Here is a 15,340-nt window from a genome sequence, read left to right as displayed (position 1 = left end):
GACACAAAAAGAAGAACAGAAAAGCTAAGACACAAATATTAATATTAATGAGAGAATGAGGAACAGGTTAGTGTGTGAGTGGGGGGTCAAGTGAATCTATAAACAGGCAGATGGAAGTGGTGGCTACTAAACTGACAACATGTGCATAATGGGAACATAAAAGGCAGACTGACTGAAAAAGAAAGACAAAAGCTTCACAGGTCTGTTTGCTTTGACATTACAACATCTAAACGGAGAAGTGTTTCACTCGCTGTGTTTCTGCTGGAATCACACACGGACTTTTATTTTGTCATTTCTCCTCTGTAGCAGTCTGATTATTAGGTAAGAAAACATTTTTTGCATCTTACAAGATTTTTATATCACAATAAAAAGAACTGCTTTATTTTTGTTTGTCTGATTTAAAATAAATGTAAATTTTGTATTGCTCTATAAAACAATGCAAGTTCCTGATTTGATCAAACCTTTAAGTGATGTTATTTTTTTTTTCCAGGTGATGAGTTTTGTGACAGTCCAGTCTGTGAACATCATGACAGGCATCATGTTACTGAGTCTCCTCTTTATTCCAAGTGAGTCGTCTCATTTCAGGCATTTACAGTCTGACAGATCAGTGCAGATGGAGATACTTTACAGAAAAAAACATCACTCCGTGCAATACTGTACTAACTGCCACTCAAAAAGTTTGTACTGCTCAGTTTGTGCTGCTGCTCACTCCTGCCACTTTATCTCATGTGCAATATTCCATTTGTCTTGTGACTTGTCTTCTGCTCGTCAAATACATTTCATTGCAATGTTGACCCTGTGCTAACTTGCATATGACAAATAAAACTGAAACTGAACTGCAACACACGTCTAATAAACTCAGTGTATCATAATTCTGTTTCCCATCATGTGTATGATTTTTTCCAGGTACTTTGGCTGCTTGTCCTCAAGATTCAAACCTGTTCATCACTGCACCAACAGAGATGGAAGCTCTGAGTGGATCTTGTTTACAAATCCCATGTAACTTTAGTGATGCTGGACAAGAAAAGTTTGACAGCACAAGACCTGTTTCTGGAGTCTGGATTAAAGATGATAACAACATTATAGCTCATCCAGAAAACGTGATCTTCAACAGCAGTGGGACAGTTAACATCTATCCAATGAATATTACAGGAAACCTGAAGGAGAAAAACTGCACCACTCTGTTTCCCAACTTAACCACAACTTATTCAAACACATACTACTTCAGAATTATGAACTGGCCGTTCAGAGCAACAGCTGTTTGTGATCCTCTTAAAATAACAATTAAAGGTGAGAAAGTTTTCATTTTATTGTTGATAATAAAAAAAAATCTGATTTGAATATTAACAGCTAAGACATAAATGTACTAACTTTATATTTGGCAGTTAAAAATGTGTTGTCCAGTTCAGTGCAAAAAAAAAACAAAAACAAAGTTTGCTTACTGTGCTGATTCCAAAGCTCAGGTATTTCTCCTACATGGAGGAAATAATAAACTCAGAATAAAATAATTTCCTGACTGAACAGCATGAACATGTAAAATTAAGACTTTAACACAACTACACTGATCTTCATCTGTTACTTGACTGTGTTTCCTGTATTATCAGTGTAAAAATTGAGCTTGATGTTAAACCACAGATTTTCCTTGGAGGCCCAATATTGCAATCCCAGGTGATCTGAAGGAGAAGGAGTCTGTCACTATAACCTGCTCAGCTCTCACTCCCTGTCCACACTCCCCTCCTCAACTCACCTGGAATCTCCAACAAGACTCTCACAACAAAATAGAGGAAAACACAGATGGAAGCTTTACAACTAAAATCCAGCAGAACATCACTCTGTCAGACACACATGATGGAAAGAAGATCAACTGCTCTGCCAGATATCCTGTGAACCAAGGAAAAGACACCAAGACAGCAGAGACAGAAGAGACTCTCAGTGTTTCATGTAAGACAATCAGAGTTTGTTGTTGAACTGAATCCTATAGGACAACATGATTTATGGGATATGACTTTCTTATTTTTTCTCCAGATGCTCCTAAAAACACCTCAGCATCCATCAGTCCATCAGGTTTGGTGTCAGCAGGCAGCTGGGTGAACCTGACCTGCTCCAGCAGAGCCAAACCTCCAGTCAGCAGCTTCACCTGGTTCAAGAAGAGCAGAGATGGAGCTGTGAAAGTATCTGAAGGAGAGATTTACAGCTTCAATGTAACAGATGGAGGAGTTTATTACTGTGTGGCCACTAATGATCTGGGTAATCAGACATCAGTAGAGATTCATGTGGCTATTAAAGGTAATGGCTCATGCCACTGAACAGTTTTATGCTATTATCTAACTTTTTCTTCTTTGTTTATTGAGTAACTCATTAAATCTCTTGAAGTGTTTTGTTTTTTCTAAATAGTGCTGTACAAAGTGTAAAATTAAACATCATGGTAATATAACGGAAAAGAAAAAGAAGAACCTCACGATCTGTTTAACTCTTGTGTTGTTTCATCTTGATATTGGTTTTCTACCAGGATTCCCACTCTGGTCATTTCTTGGAGGAATCCTTGGGATGATGTTACTTTGCTTGATCATCTTTGTTTGGTAAATATTACATCACATTAGAAAACATGATCAATTTCTGTCACTGACATGGTAGCTGAACGTGAAATTATCTGTTTACTCACAAATATATTTAACCTAAAACAGAGGATAGTTAGTTTAACAGCCTCTTATATCTTTCAGGTGCTTAAAGTCAAAGCATCAAACTCAACAACAGACTCATGTAAGAAAATACTCAACTTCTCTGTAATTTACTGAACTGTGTTCAGAAAGTTATTTACTCTTGTACCTCCACGAGTGTCTGCTCACTAGATTCAAATGAACCTTTCTATTTGTTTCTGTTTTATAGAATCAAAGAAGTGAAGAGTCGGTTGTTGAAGAGCCAGCAAGCAAATCAGAAGGAGAAGAAAACATCCATTATGGAGAGATCAGCTTCTCTGTGCTGAGAAATGAAGCATCCTCTGACTCAGTGCAGGACAGAGGCCAGCAGCAGGATACAGTGTACGCACAGGTGAAAGTCAACGAGCCAAAAAACACAGAGCATGCTGATGGCCAAGGGGAACTGTACGCTGAGGTCAAGAAAAAGTTATAACATTACATTAACACAGTGTATTAAAAAACACACACACAAAATTTTTATTAACTTAAAAAAAAATTACATCCTGCAGCTTTTTATGTTCAACTTTAATTTCACTGCAGTCCAATAAAGAACTAATTCACATGACAGCAGAGAAGACTGAACATTAAAAACCTTTACACAATGTAGCTATTTTTTATTATTATTTTAGTTATTATCATGTTCATACAGTATTTGAATGCTGGCATGCTGTGTGTGCTCTTGTATGATTTAATATTTACATTGTAGACATGTTGAAATGAATGTAAGACTTCTTCACAGGTAATTTGTTTAAAAGACTGCAGGGAAAATGGCATCAAAACACGTCTGTAAATTTATTAAACACATTAAATAAAATGTGATTATTCAATGTAACATGTTTTTGTGTGATCCATCCATCCATTCGTTTCCGCTTATCCTTTTCAGGGGGGCGCTGGAGCCTATCCCAGCTGTCATAGGGCGAGAGGCAGGGTACACCCTGGACAGGTCGCCAGTCTGTCGCAGGGCCAACACACAGGGACAGACAACCATTCGCACTCACACATTCACACCTAGTGACAATTTGGATTATCCAATTAACCTATCCCCACAAGCTGCATGTCTTTGGACGGTGGGAGGAAGCCGGAGTACCCGGAGGGAACCCACGCAGACACGGGGAGAACATGCAAACTCCACACAGAAAGACACCGGCCTGATGTTGGAATTGAACTCAGGACCTTCTTGCTGTGCGGCAACAGTGATAACCACCGTGCCACCGTACTGCCGTTTTTGTGTGATATTTAATATAATTATTCTAAAAGTTTACTCTGTATTGTTAATGATATGAAACGTGGGATGTCTTTTTCATATCCAAATAGGTGGATAAAAAAATTTATTTTGTCTTCAAATTTCACTCTTTTTTTATATATTAGGGTCGACACTTTTTGTAGTGGCAGTTTCTCTTTTAATGGATTTGTTTTATTGTTTGAGGAGGGGTTTTTTTTTAAAGAAAAGCTGGTCTATACAGTAGGTCATATTTATTTATTTACTAAGAGTTCACATGAACAGAGCTGCATCACAGTCTAATAATTAAAGTGTCTGCAAGAAGAGAACACACATCTCAGAGATCAGCAGTGTTAATATCTGCATGCTGACACAAACATATGTATAGTACTCAAGTAATGTTAACATTTGGATGTGAATCCTATTGCTAACTTAGTTAACATGTTAGGATCCAAATCTCTGACTGGCCTTAACATTTGCTGATAGCAGATATAAAATAATCACTATATTGGGCTTTTATCAATAATCAACTGTCTGCTCTACAAAAACCACACTGTAGTGTTACTGTGAATTGTTTGTGCTGAAGGCACCACTCCACATATGATGAAAGATAAAGTGTCTGTTTGTGGCTGATTTACTTCACTGGTGAAGAAGAACTGATGAGTTAATTTATTTAAACAAATGGAGACATTTGTGTTTCATGCTGTGTTTTCATAGGTGATGCAGCCTGTTCAGTGATAAGTTTTGTGACACTGCAATATGTGAACTTAACTTAACAAATATTTTACTGAGTCTCCTCTCCTCTCATTTCAGTCATTCACAGTCTGACAGATCACTGCAGACAGAGATACTTTACAAAGACACATTTACACTTAACCTGTTGACACTAATGAGAAAAGGAGAAGCCAATATATTGAACCACAAAAGTCTGGCTTTCAAGATCTGCTTTTAAATGAGCAACATCAAACATTAAAAAAAAAAACAAAGAAAGATCTTTGAAATTAAACTGCTCATTAGTTGCATTTTAGCAATGTTTTAATAATTTGGCTGAAAAGCAACATCTGTACAAACATTTTTTTTTAAAAAGAATCCCTTTTATTATATTTACATGACATATTAAAAAAAATAAGAAAAAATGTTCTTAAATGGAAAAACAGTACGGTAAAAACGAACAGCAATGTCAAATACAATAAGATTGACATGCAATCTTAACTAAAGAATAAAATCACAGAGACCTTACTTTGTCTTCTTGGTAGAAGGTAAAAGAAAAGGGCTGATAGCGTTCATTCTCCTGGATGAGGCAGATTGTGTGTTTTTTGTGTGTATTTCTGCATGTTTAAGGGCGCTAGTAAATGGGTCAGTTTATATGTGGTGAAATATCCGGCGGCTGCTGTGAATAAAGGTGAGAATATCAATGTTGTGTTTGCCCTGGGCTTCGATGCAGAAAACAAGATGTTATGATTATGTAGATGTTAATAATAATATTATTGTTGTTAATAATTCAGTGTCTGACAGCCCCAGATCAGTGGCTCAGATATTAGCCCTGCCACTCGAGAAGGTACTCCCCTATATAATTAATGAGGATCAAACAGGTTTTGTTAAAGGCCTCCATTGTTAAATCCTCTGATAACATGAGGAGACTTCTCAATGTTATTCATCTTTCACAAAATTCTGATGAGCCATTCCTTGTTCTCTCTCTTGATGCAGAAAAAGCGTTTGATCACGTTGAATGGTCATATCAATTTTTTTGCCTTAGAGGAATTTGGATTGGGTGAAATCTTTGTAAATTAGGTGAAAGTTCTCTATAACTCCCCAGTCGCAACGGTTATAACTAACAGGATGCACTCCAGCAATTTTGCTCTCCCGTGTGGAAATAGGCAGGGCGATCCTCTTAGTCCTCTACTCTTTGACATAGCCATAGAATGTCCCCTGTTTAATTCATTTGTTAAAGAGATCAGTGAAGTCAAAACACTCTCCAACAATCCTATTACCCTATGCTCTGTCAAGGCCTAGAGGTCTGTCCGTGCTTTAGAGGGTCGGGCCCATTTGACATCTTCCCTGGCTCCTGTTATGAATGGCCCTTATTTCTTGCCTGGATGTCTGGACCGGGGTTTTGTGGTCTCGTCTAATCTGGGGCTGGTTAACTTGGGTGATCTGTTTAGAGGCTGGACCCTTCTTTCCTTTCAGCAGCTCCAACAATGTTTTGGCATTCAAAATGTGGAATTCTTTAGATACCTGCCACTGAGGCACTTTATAATTAATTATTAATTATAATTAATTATAACAGTCTGGAAAATCCTTCCTTTTACAAGGTTCTTAACTCTAGCTCAGCCCCTCGCTTCCTGGCTGCTAAACAGGCCTGGGAAAGAGGCCTAGGCTGCTCAATAAATGATCCAGACTGGCAGGAGATCTGGGCCTGTGCCTCTAAGATATCTGTCTGTAATTGGGCTAAATCTATTCAGTTAAAAATTGTTCATCGGGCATACATCACACCCTCTTTAAAAAGTAAAATAGATGTAAACTCCTCCCCTTTATGCTGGAAGTATAATGCAGAGAAGGGTGACTTTGTGCATTGTTTTTGGTCATGTGTGAAAATTCAATATTTCTGGTCGGATGGTGCAAAGGTATGTCGGCGTGCTGACGCCTCTCCCGATCTTTTTATCTACCTGGTGAAAAACCACAACGAATGACTCGAGACAGACTTCTTCAATAAATCAACTACTTTATTTCAACCCCTGCGCAGAAGCTCAGCATAAAGCGTCTTGCAGATTCCAAGGGCAGTCCTTCGAACTGTTACATTTATAATATTCCAAAGTTACTTATTTACCTCCCACCTTTCCTGTTATTCTGTTATCACGTTCGCCTATACGTCATACACAGTTTCGATCAAAACAGCTTCTTCCTCATCTCTCGTCTTCTACCTTTCCTTTTAAGGTCTGGCCCTACCTTTAACCCCTTTCTTAATTGCATATCTTAATTGTGAATGTGTGTGTGTGATGTACATTTCTTTGTCTGCAATGTGTGTGTGTTCCTGTCTGCACTGTAGGGGTGTGTGTGTGGGGGTCATGTCAAGTGTCATGAGTGTGCGCTTTGTAGGTGTCAAGTGTGTGTTGTGCCGGGTGTTTACGCTCTCCTCCTCAGTCTGCTTTTTGTCTATACTTACCTAATGTGTTAGACTGTTCTTAACGCTGCCCTTTTGCCCCCCTCTTATCTATTGCAACTTCTGGGCTATTTCTATGCATCTTTTTTCTGTAATGTTGCTTCAACTATTCTTGCTCCCAAGGTCACACAGAGGCCTGCTTAAAAGTATAATGTTTAAACAGTATAATGCTAAAAAGCTATATAATGCTATATAATTCCACAGGTACTTTCAGTTATTTTCAGCTATGTTGTTCCTCTGGAGCCTCTCTGTCTTATACTGGGAGTAATGGACAATCTGATTATCAAAGGCAAGCACAAGAGACTGTTCCAGCTGTTATCTTTTGCAGCCAGGAAGAATAACCTGCTCCTCTGGGGATAATCATCAGATTATGCCTGTGTGTTTCTGTTCTCAGTATTCAGTGCTCACTTCATGTTTTGTTTTCGTGCCAGCAATAAAGCTGAGGTTTTGAGTTGTATTCAGTGTCCGAGTCTCGCATTTGGATCCTCATCTCCATCCGCCTGCACACAGAGCCCTGACACCAGGAGAGCAAACACAGCTCAGAGTATTAAAAAAAACAAAATGAACAAAACAATGAAAAAGGCTCATGGTACTCAACCACTCTATTGTGTTTTACTTACATATTTTTAGCTATAGTTGCTGACAATAAATAATACTGGTATTATCTAGTGGCTCAAATGAAGAATGACTCATTAAATACGAGCAGAAACATTTAAACAAAATGAGGAAGTACATCAACAGCAAGTTGCAGACACATTTTCTGTAACCTGTGTACGTACACAATGTGTATGTACGTTTCTGCAGGACAAAGAAGAACACAGAAAATCTGAGATACAAATACAAATGTGAATGAGAAAAAGGTTAGTGTGTGAGTGGGTCAAGTCAATCTAGAGGAGGTAGGAAGGCAGAAGCGGATGCTTCTAAAGTGAGAGCAGAGTGCATGATAGGAACATAAAAATCAGACTGAGTGAATAAAAAAAGACAGAAAACCAAAAACATCACAGGTCTGTTTGCTTTGTCATTGAAACATCTAAACAGAGATGTGTTTCAGTCGCTCTGTTTCTGCTGAAATGACACACTGACTTTTACTTTGTCGTTTCTCCTCTGTAGCAGTCTGATCATTTTTTACATTTTAATAATTGTGTATATATACATATATATATATATATATATATATATATATATATGTATATATATATATATATATATATATATATATATATATATATATATATTAGGGGTGCGACGATACACAAAATTCACGGTTCGGTTCGGTTCGATACTTTGGTGTCACGGTTCGATATTTTTTCGATACAAAAAAAATGGTCATGCCTGTTTAATTTGTCATTTATTAAATTTTCACGGCACATTCTGCACCACATCTCTGTGCGTTCATCATTTGTTTGAAGCCAGCTCACCTCCTGCAACTACTTTTCCAAGAATACGCGCTTCTTTTGTGGTTCAGACTCCTTCTGACATTTCTTTGGAGGTGGAGGAACACCAAAGTAATTGCTTAAAGGAGCTTCTTCAACATCTTTAAGAGTTCTAAACAAATGTCTGTCCTCCTCCTGAAAATCTTATGTACGCAAACACGCGTTGCAACTTCTTATCTTGTGCGCATTTTTTATTTTGACAGCGAATGCGCACCTGCGGACCACTTATGTGCAGCCCCGGTTATATAGCTCGTCATATTGCAGCCACAGAAATTCTTTTGTCCATGAAACCATAAAGCTGCACTTTCTTTTTGCCTTATAGTCTGATTTGTCATAACTTTTCCGTTTTGTGGCAAGCTTTTCTTTGGCTGTCACTTCTTCACCCTGACCTGTCTTATTTGGCTCAGCAGAACTAAAATATATATCCTGCTGCTTTTACACACATAACACTCAGCGATTCTCTGCGTGATCAACCTCTCACATGTTTAAGCTGCCGGAGATTTCACTTGTCATGTTTGCATAGTAAGCTAACGATTAATAAGACGATGTCAGAGGAATTGGTGCGCAAATGATCGTCACTCACCAATCAGTACTGTCGCTCTCTATACACAGTTCGCGCGATTGCAAAGTGAAAGCAAAAAACAAGCGCAAATTCAAACGCGATTTCAATATGTCACATATTGACAGTGGCTCACCGATGCCAATGACATAATTACCCAGCTACATTTCCGAAAGGATGCAAAAACATTGACATATATCTTTCCTTCCTACAATAGCCCGACGGGCAGGGAAGAGATAGATTTTGGTAGCCCGACTGGAAAAATTTTGTGAGCCCTGTATCTGATTGAGGAATCACTCATCTTTGGAAAAGAGAGTTTATTACAGAGAAATGTCTCTTTCCAAAATAAAAGCTATACTATACGCTTCTTCTGAGCTATCTCAGCAGCATATTAAACATACCAGGTCCCCATGAGGAGAATCATGTGCTAACGGCTGTCTAAATGACTCAGGTAAAGTTTGGAGCATGCGTGCTTGTTGTTTTTGTCGGCTTCCACTTGTCTTTGCACTAGGATGATGTCTGCGTAAATGTGCAGTCATATTCGTTGTGTTCCCACTAGTGCTGTCAGCGTTAATCTGAAATGACGTTAACGCCACAACACGGCAAATCTCCGTTAACGAGCTACCGCGGATCGCCCTGAGCGTGGGGCTGGACGGCCAACACGTTAACGAGCTAACTGCGCTAACACACTAGCTCCCACCCATGTAATTGAGCATTGTGTGGCACATCCAACATACTGTTTTACTTTAGTCCATGACGCGCTTACCTTCAGGGTCATACGTCACATGAAAACCAAAATAGTTCCAAACGCCAGATCTGAATGAGGATGGGGGAGGTTCAATTTGCCATGTTGCAAGGAGAGCTTAACTTCTGTCTCGCTAGCTTGCCCTGCGCTCAGTGAATCTGCACTCGACTGCTCCGCCTAGGCTGCACTGTCGAGTGCAGATCCACTGAGCGCTCAACACAGACAGCATCGTCAGAAGGAAAGTTGATAAAATAAATTAAAAATTTTGTATTGTTCGATACATATGCGTAGGGCTGGGCGATATGACCCAAAATTCATATCTCGATATTTTTTAGCTGGATGGCGATATAAGATATATATCTCGATATTTTTTTTTTAAAGCCATAAAGTAAGAACAAAAAGAGAGTTCTTAGTCAAAGCTGTGTCCCAGATGTCACACAGGCACTTTTATTAACATAGAGCAGATGTACATAAAATTTACTCAAAAATAAATTATGAGCATTTATTAAATAATAATGCTCCATAAATAAAAGAAAACAATGTTGTTTTTGTGCATAACAAAAAGCTCACAATTGTGCAGTCAAAATGTAAACTAAAAGACGAGCACTATAACAAGGACAGATTTCACAGCTGCTCTGTTCCCAACTTGTACTGCGTGACTGACAACCTGGAGTTTGAAATCCGCTTCACAACCACGTCTCTTAACAGGTGCCATTTATGGTCCTTATACACAGTAAGGTAATATTACGTTGAAGCACAGTACGTATCACTCCGCGAGGCTCAGCCGTAATGCTCCGACAATCCATCAAGCGCTGCAGCTCCGTAGCTTACCAAAGTCGTACTAAAACATTTTTTGACAGATTGCTGAGCGCCGTGTTCCACATAAAATCGGTGCGCGGCCATCAAGCACAACCAGAATTCATACATAAGGCGCGCTGTCAACTTTTGAGAAAATGAAAGGATTTTAGTCCGTGCAGCACCTCTGGGCTGCATGGCGTTAGCGTGGTTAGCTCGTTAGCGTGGTTAGCTAGCTAACACGTTGACGCCGTCCAGCCCCACGCACGGGGCGATGCGCAGTAACTCGTTAACGGATTTGCCGTGTCCATCTTGTCGCTTCCTGCAGGTGAAGCGATGGGGGAGGAGGGGGAGTTGTGTTCAGTGAAGGAGAGGCGAGGCCGAGTAACGTTGCGCAAAGACGAAAGTGGACGAAAGAGAGGCAAACTTGCGGCTCCGCAAGTATAATTATAACGTAACATAGACTATATCGATATAAAGGATATTGTCACATCTTATATCTCGTATAAAAATATATCGATATTTTTTAAAAACTCGATATATCGCCCAGCTCTACATATGCGTACCGAACCGAAAGCACTGTATCGAACGGTTCAATATCGATACGAATATCGTTGCACCCCTAATATATATATATATATATATAAAACTAAACCCCTTATAAAAAGCGAATTTCTAGTTTGATCTTATATTTGTGTAATAATGGATTTCTTTTTATATATATTTTTCCAGGTGATGACAGTCCAGTCTTTGAACATCATGACAGACATCATGTTACTGAGTCTCCTCTTTATTCCAAGTGAGCCGTCTCATTTCAGTCATTTATAGTCTGACAAATCAGTGCAGATAGAGAAACTTTACAAAGTCACACATTGTATACTGAAGGAAAACTGTCTACTGTTGGAGAAAAAATAAACACATGTCCTAAACTAATTTGTCATAATTGTGTTTAGATATACATTTATGTTCCTGATTATAAACAATTTCAATATGTTATGAAAGCTTTCAACAATCCACACTGAGCTACATCTTTTCACATTATTGATTTATCAAACTGTGTTTGATATGAAACCACAGATTCTCCTTGGAGGCCCAATATTACAATCCCAGGTGATCTGAAGGAGAAGGAGTCTGTCACTATAACCTGCTCAGCTCTCACTCCCTGTCCACACTCCCCTCCTCAACTCACCTGGAATCTCCAACAAGACTCTCACAACAAAATAGAGCAAAACACAGATGGAAGCTTTACAACTAAAATCCAGCAGAACATCACTCTGTCAGACACACATGATGGAAAGAAGATCAACTGCTCTGCCAGATATCCTGTGAACCAAGGAAACGACACCAAGACAGCAGAGACAGAAGAGACTCTCAGTGTTTCATGTAAGACAATCAGAGTTTATTGTTGAACTGAATCCTATAGGACAACATGATTTGTGGGATATGACTTTCTTATTTTTTTCTCCAGATTCTCCTAAAGACACCTCAGCATCCATCAGTCCATCAGCTTTGGTGTCAGCAGGCAGCTGGGTGAACCTGACCTGCTCCAGCAGAGCCAAACCTCCAGTCAGCAGCCAGCAAGTAAATCAGAAGAAGAAGAAGATAAGAGATAAGATAGAACTTTATTAATCCCTCGGGTGGGTTCCTCTGGGAAATTCGACTTCCAAAAAAAAAAGCACAGCAACGACCGAAGTTACAGTTACAGAATTGTTATATATATACACACACACACACACACACACACACACACACACACACACACACACACACACACACACACACACATATATATATAAATACAGAGACAAATATAAATAAAATATACAAAGGGGATAAATAGAATAAATAGGAATAAAAAATAAAAATACAAGTGAATTGCACATTTCAAGTATTGAGTCTATTGCACTGTTGACTATTTACAAAAAGTATTGCACAAGGTATTGTACAGTGAGGTGAAGAGGCACTACAGCTTAGTTGTTCCCCCCTCCTTTGTCCTCCTGTCTCCCCTCCCTCTCCCCTCCAGAGAGGAGTTAAACAGTCTGATGGCGTGTGGGACAAAGGAGTTTTTAAGTCTGTTAGTTCTTGTCTTGGGGAGAAGCAACCTGTCACTGAACAGACTCTTCTGATTGTTTATGGCCGTGTGCAGAGGATGCCTGGCATTGTCCATAATGTCCAGCAGTTTCTTTAATGTCCTTTTCTCTGCCACTGTCACCAGAGTGTCCAGCTTCATGCCGACCACAGAGCTAGCCCTCCTGATCAGTTTCTCCAGCCTGGATGAGTCCCTCTTTGCTGTGCTGCTCCCCCAGCACACCACAGCATAGAAAAGTACTCCAGCAACCACTGACTGGTAAAACATCCTCAGGAGCTTCCTGCAGATGTTAAAAGACCTCAGCCTCCTGAGGAAGTACAGTCGGCTTTGGGCTTTTTTATACAGGTGCTCTGTGTTGCATGACCAGTCCAGTTTATTGTCCACCCACAGCCCGAGGTACTTGTACTTGTTGACCACCTCCACCTCCTCCCCCTCTATCTGAACCGGCAGTGGACCTGCTCTAGACCTCCCGAAGTCCACAACCAGTTCCTTAGTCTTTGAGGTGTTGAGTTGCAGGTGGTTTGTGTGACTCCATGCGACAAAGTTCCTCACCAGACTTCTGTACTCCTCTTCCTGATCATCCCAGATACACCCCATGATGGCCGTGTCATCTGCAAACTTCTGAATGTGGCATAATTCAGAGTTGTAGCAGAAGTCAGAGGTGTACAGGGTGAAGAGAAGAGGGGACAGCACAGTTCCCTGTGGTGCTCCTGTGCTGCTGACCACAGTGTCAGACGTGATGTCCTTCAGCCTGACGTACTGTGGTCTATCGGTGAGGTAGTCGGAGATCCAAGCCACCAGGCAGGGGTCCACCTCCATCCTGTTCAGTTTTTCCTGAAGCATACAGGGCCGGATGGTATTAAAGGCACTGGAAAAGTCAAGAAACAGGATCCTGACCGTGCCTTTTCCCCCATCCAGGTGTGAGTGGGCTCTGTGTAGGAGGTACAGGATGGCATCCTCCACTCCGACACCCGCCTTGTATGCAAACTGTAGTGGGTCCTGGGCATGTTGTACCTGTGGTCGGAGGAAGTTGAGGAAGAGCCGCTCTAGAGTCTTCATAAGATGTGACGTCAGTGCCACCGGTCGGAAGTCATTCAGCTCATTGGGCCGGTTCTTTTTGGGGACCGGGACGATGCAGGATGTCTTCCATAGGGCGGGCACTCTCCCCAGTCGCAGACTGAGGTTGAAGACTCGTTGTAGCGGCTCCCCAAGTTCAGCAGCACACGCCTTAAGCATCCTAGGACACACCTTGTCTGGGCCTGCTGCCTTTCTGGGGCGAAGCTTCCTCAGTTGCCTCCTGACCTGATCCACTGTGACACTGGGAGATGTTTGGGAGGAGGGGAGGGGGGGAGATGTCTTGCTGCTGAGAGAGGGATTGGAGGAGGGGGGTGTCATGGTGTCAGGAAGGGGGGGAAGCGAGGGAGGCAGGAGAGTGGGGAGAGGACTCTGTAGTGAAGGTGAGGGTGAGGGTGGGGGGGTTGTGGGCTGGTCAAACCTGTTGAAGAAGTTGTTGAGTTCGTTTGCCTTCTCCACAGTCCCCCCCACTGTGCCTTTCTTGGTGTTGTGGCCTGTGATGGTTTTCACACCATTCCAGACCTCCCTCATATTGTTCCTCTCCAACTTCTGCTCCACCTTCCTCCTGTAGGTGTCCTCTGCTTCCCTCAGGCAGCGTTTCACCTCCCGCTGTGCTGCTTTCATCTCCTCCTTCACTTTGCTCCTGAAAGCATCCATTATGGAGAGATCAGCTTCTCTGTGCTGAGAAATGAAGCATCAGATCAGGACAAAGGACAGCAGGAGGATACAGTGTATGCACAGGTGAAAGTCAACATGTCTGCTCTCACATCTTTTGTTTTTAGGTAACTGTTAAAGTGTATAAATAGATGTCGCAGCTGTCCAATAACGAACTAGTTTACATGAAACTCAGGAAGTTTCAGCAGAAGACTCAAAACCTCCACATACTGTAGCATTTTTAAAATTAGTTTTCTTATCATCATGTTCATACACTATTTATCTACTGGTGCCCTGCCTTGCTATAGGGTTTTTTTTCTCCGAAAAGTGGTACTTTGGGGTTTGTTATTCCTGATCTGTCTTGTAATTAAAGCTGATTTTAAGTTTGTTTCTTGTTTTCTGAGTCCTGCATGTTGGCTCCTGTCTGCCAACTTTGACAATAGCCACCAAAATTGGGTTGCTCGGTTGTTGAAAAACTACATGCTTTGTGTTTGCAGTACAGTCACAGAATTCTCAGTAAGGGTTTTGTGACACAGTAAATCCTGGGTAGGTGTATTACAAAGGGTAGTGTGGTATGTTGAGCTTAAAGTCAGTTTTCAGTGTCTTGAAGATGATGTTTTATTCTGCCCAGATCACCAAAGATATTCATGGTTAACATAAGCTGGTCCACAGTGGGTTAGGTTCAAAGTTTGGTCTAAAATTGTGTGAATGTTTCATATGTTCACTAATTCTTGAAACATTAGTATGTGATACAGATCACAAAAAATGCCTGGGATGGCCTCAGAGAGCTGAAAGAGTCAGAGCCCAAAGCAAAATTAGTTTTGCCTGTTGATAATACGGAATAATGATCATTCACACTCCTATTATAAACTTGTTTCATTTTCTAAGTTGTAAAATTGTAATCCACAGTCATGAA

General features: G+C 40.6%; 1 protein-coding gene across 1 annotated transcript; it reads left to right on the top strand.

Annotated features, from left to right (window-relative positions):
- Positions 1–514: 514 nt before the first annotated feature.
- LOC146701465 (B-cell receptor CD22-like) lies at positions 515–3,526 on the top strand. The gene is made up of 7 exons (XM_085467809.1): positions 515–566; positions 907–1,290; positions 1,636–1,941; positions 2,026–2,286; positions 2,510–2,579; positions 2,721–2,760; positions 2,887–3,526. The coding sequence occupies exons 1-7, from the start codon at positions 527–529 to the stop codon at positions 3,127–3,129; spliced, it is 1,344 nt and encodes a 447-aa protein (XP_085323935.1). The 5' UTR covers positions 515–526; the 3' UTR covers positions 3,130–3,526.
- The last annotated feature ends 11,814 nt before the right edge of the window (positions 3,527–15,340 follow it).

This window comes from Copadichromis virginalis, linkage group LG9 (assembly GCF_057382275.1).
Source record: "Copadichromis virginalis isolate Kocher_CV1m ecotype Utaka linkage group LG9, C_Virginalis_male_GT1.1, whole genome shotgun sequence".
Lineage (NCBI taxonomy): Eukaryota > Metazoa > Chordata > Actinopteri > Cichliformes > Cichlidae > Copadichromis > Copadichromis virginalis.
The sequence above is the reverse complement of the archived record's forward strand: the minus strand, read 5'-3'. Positions and strand labels throughout refer to the sequence as shown.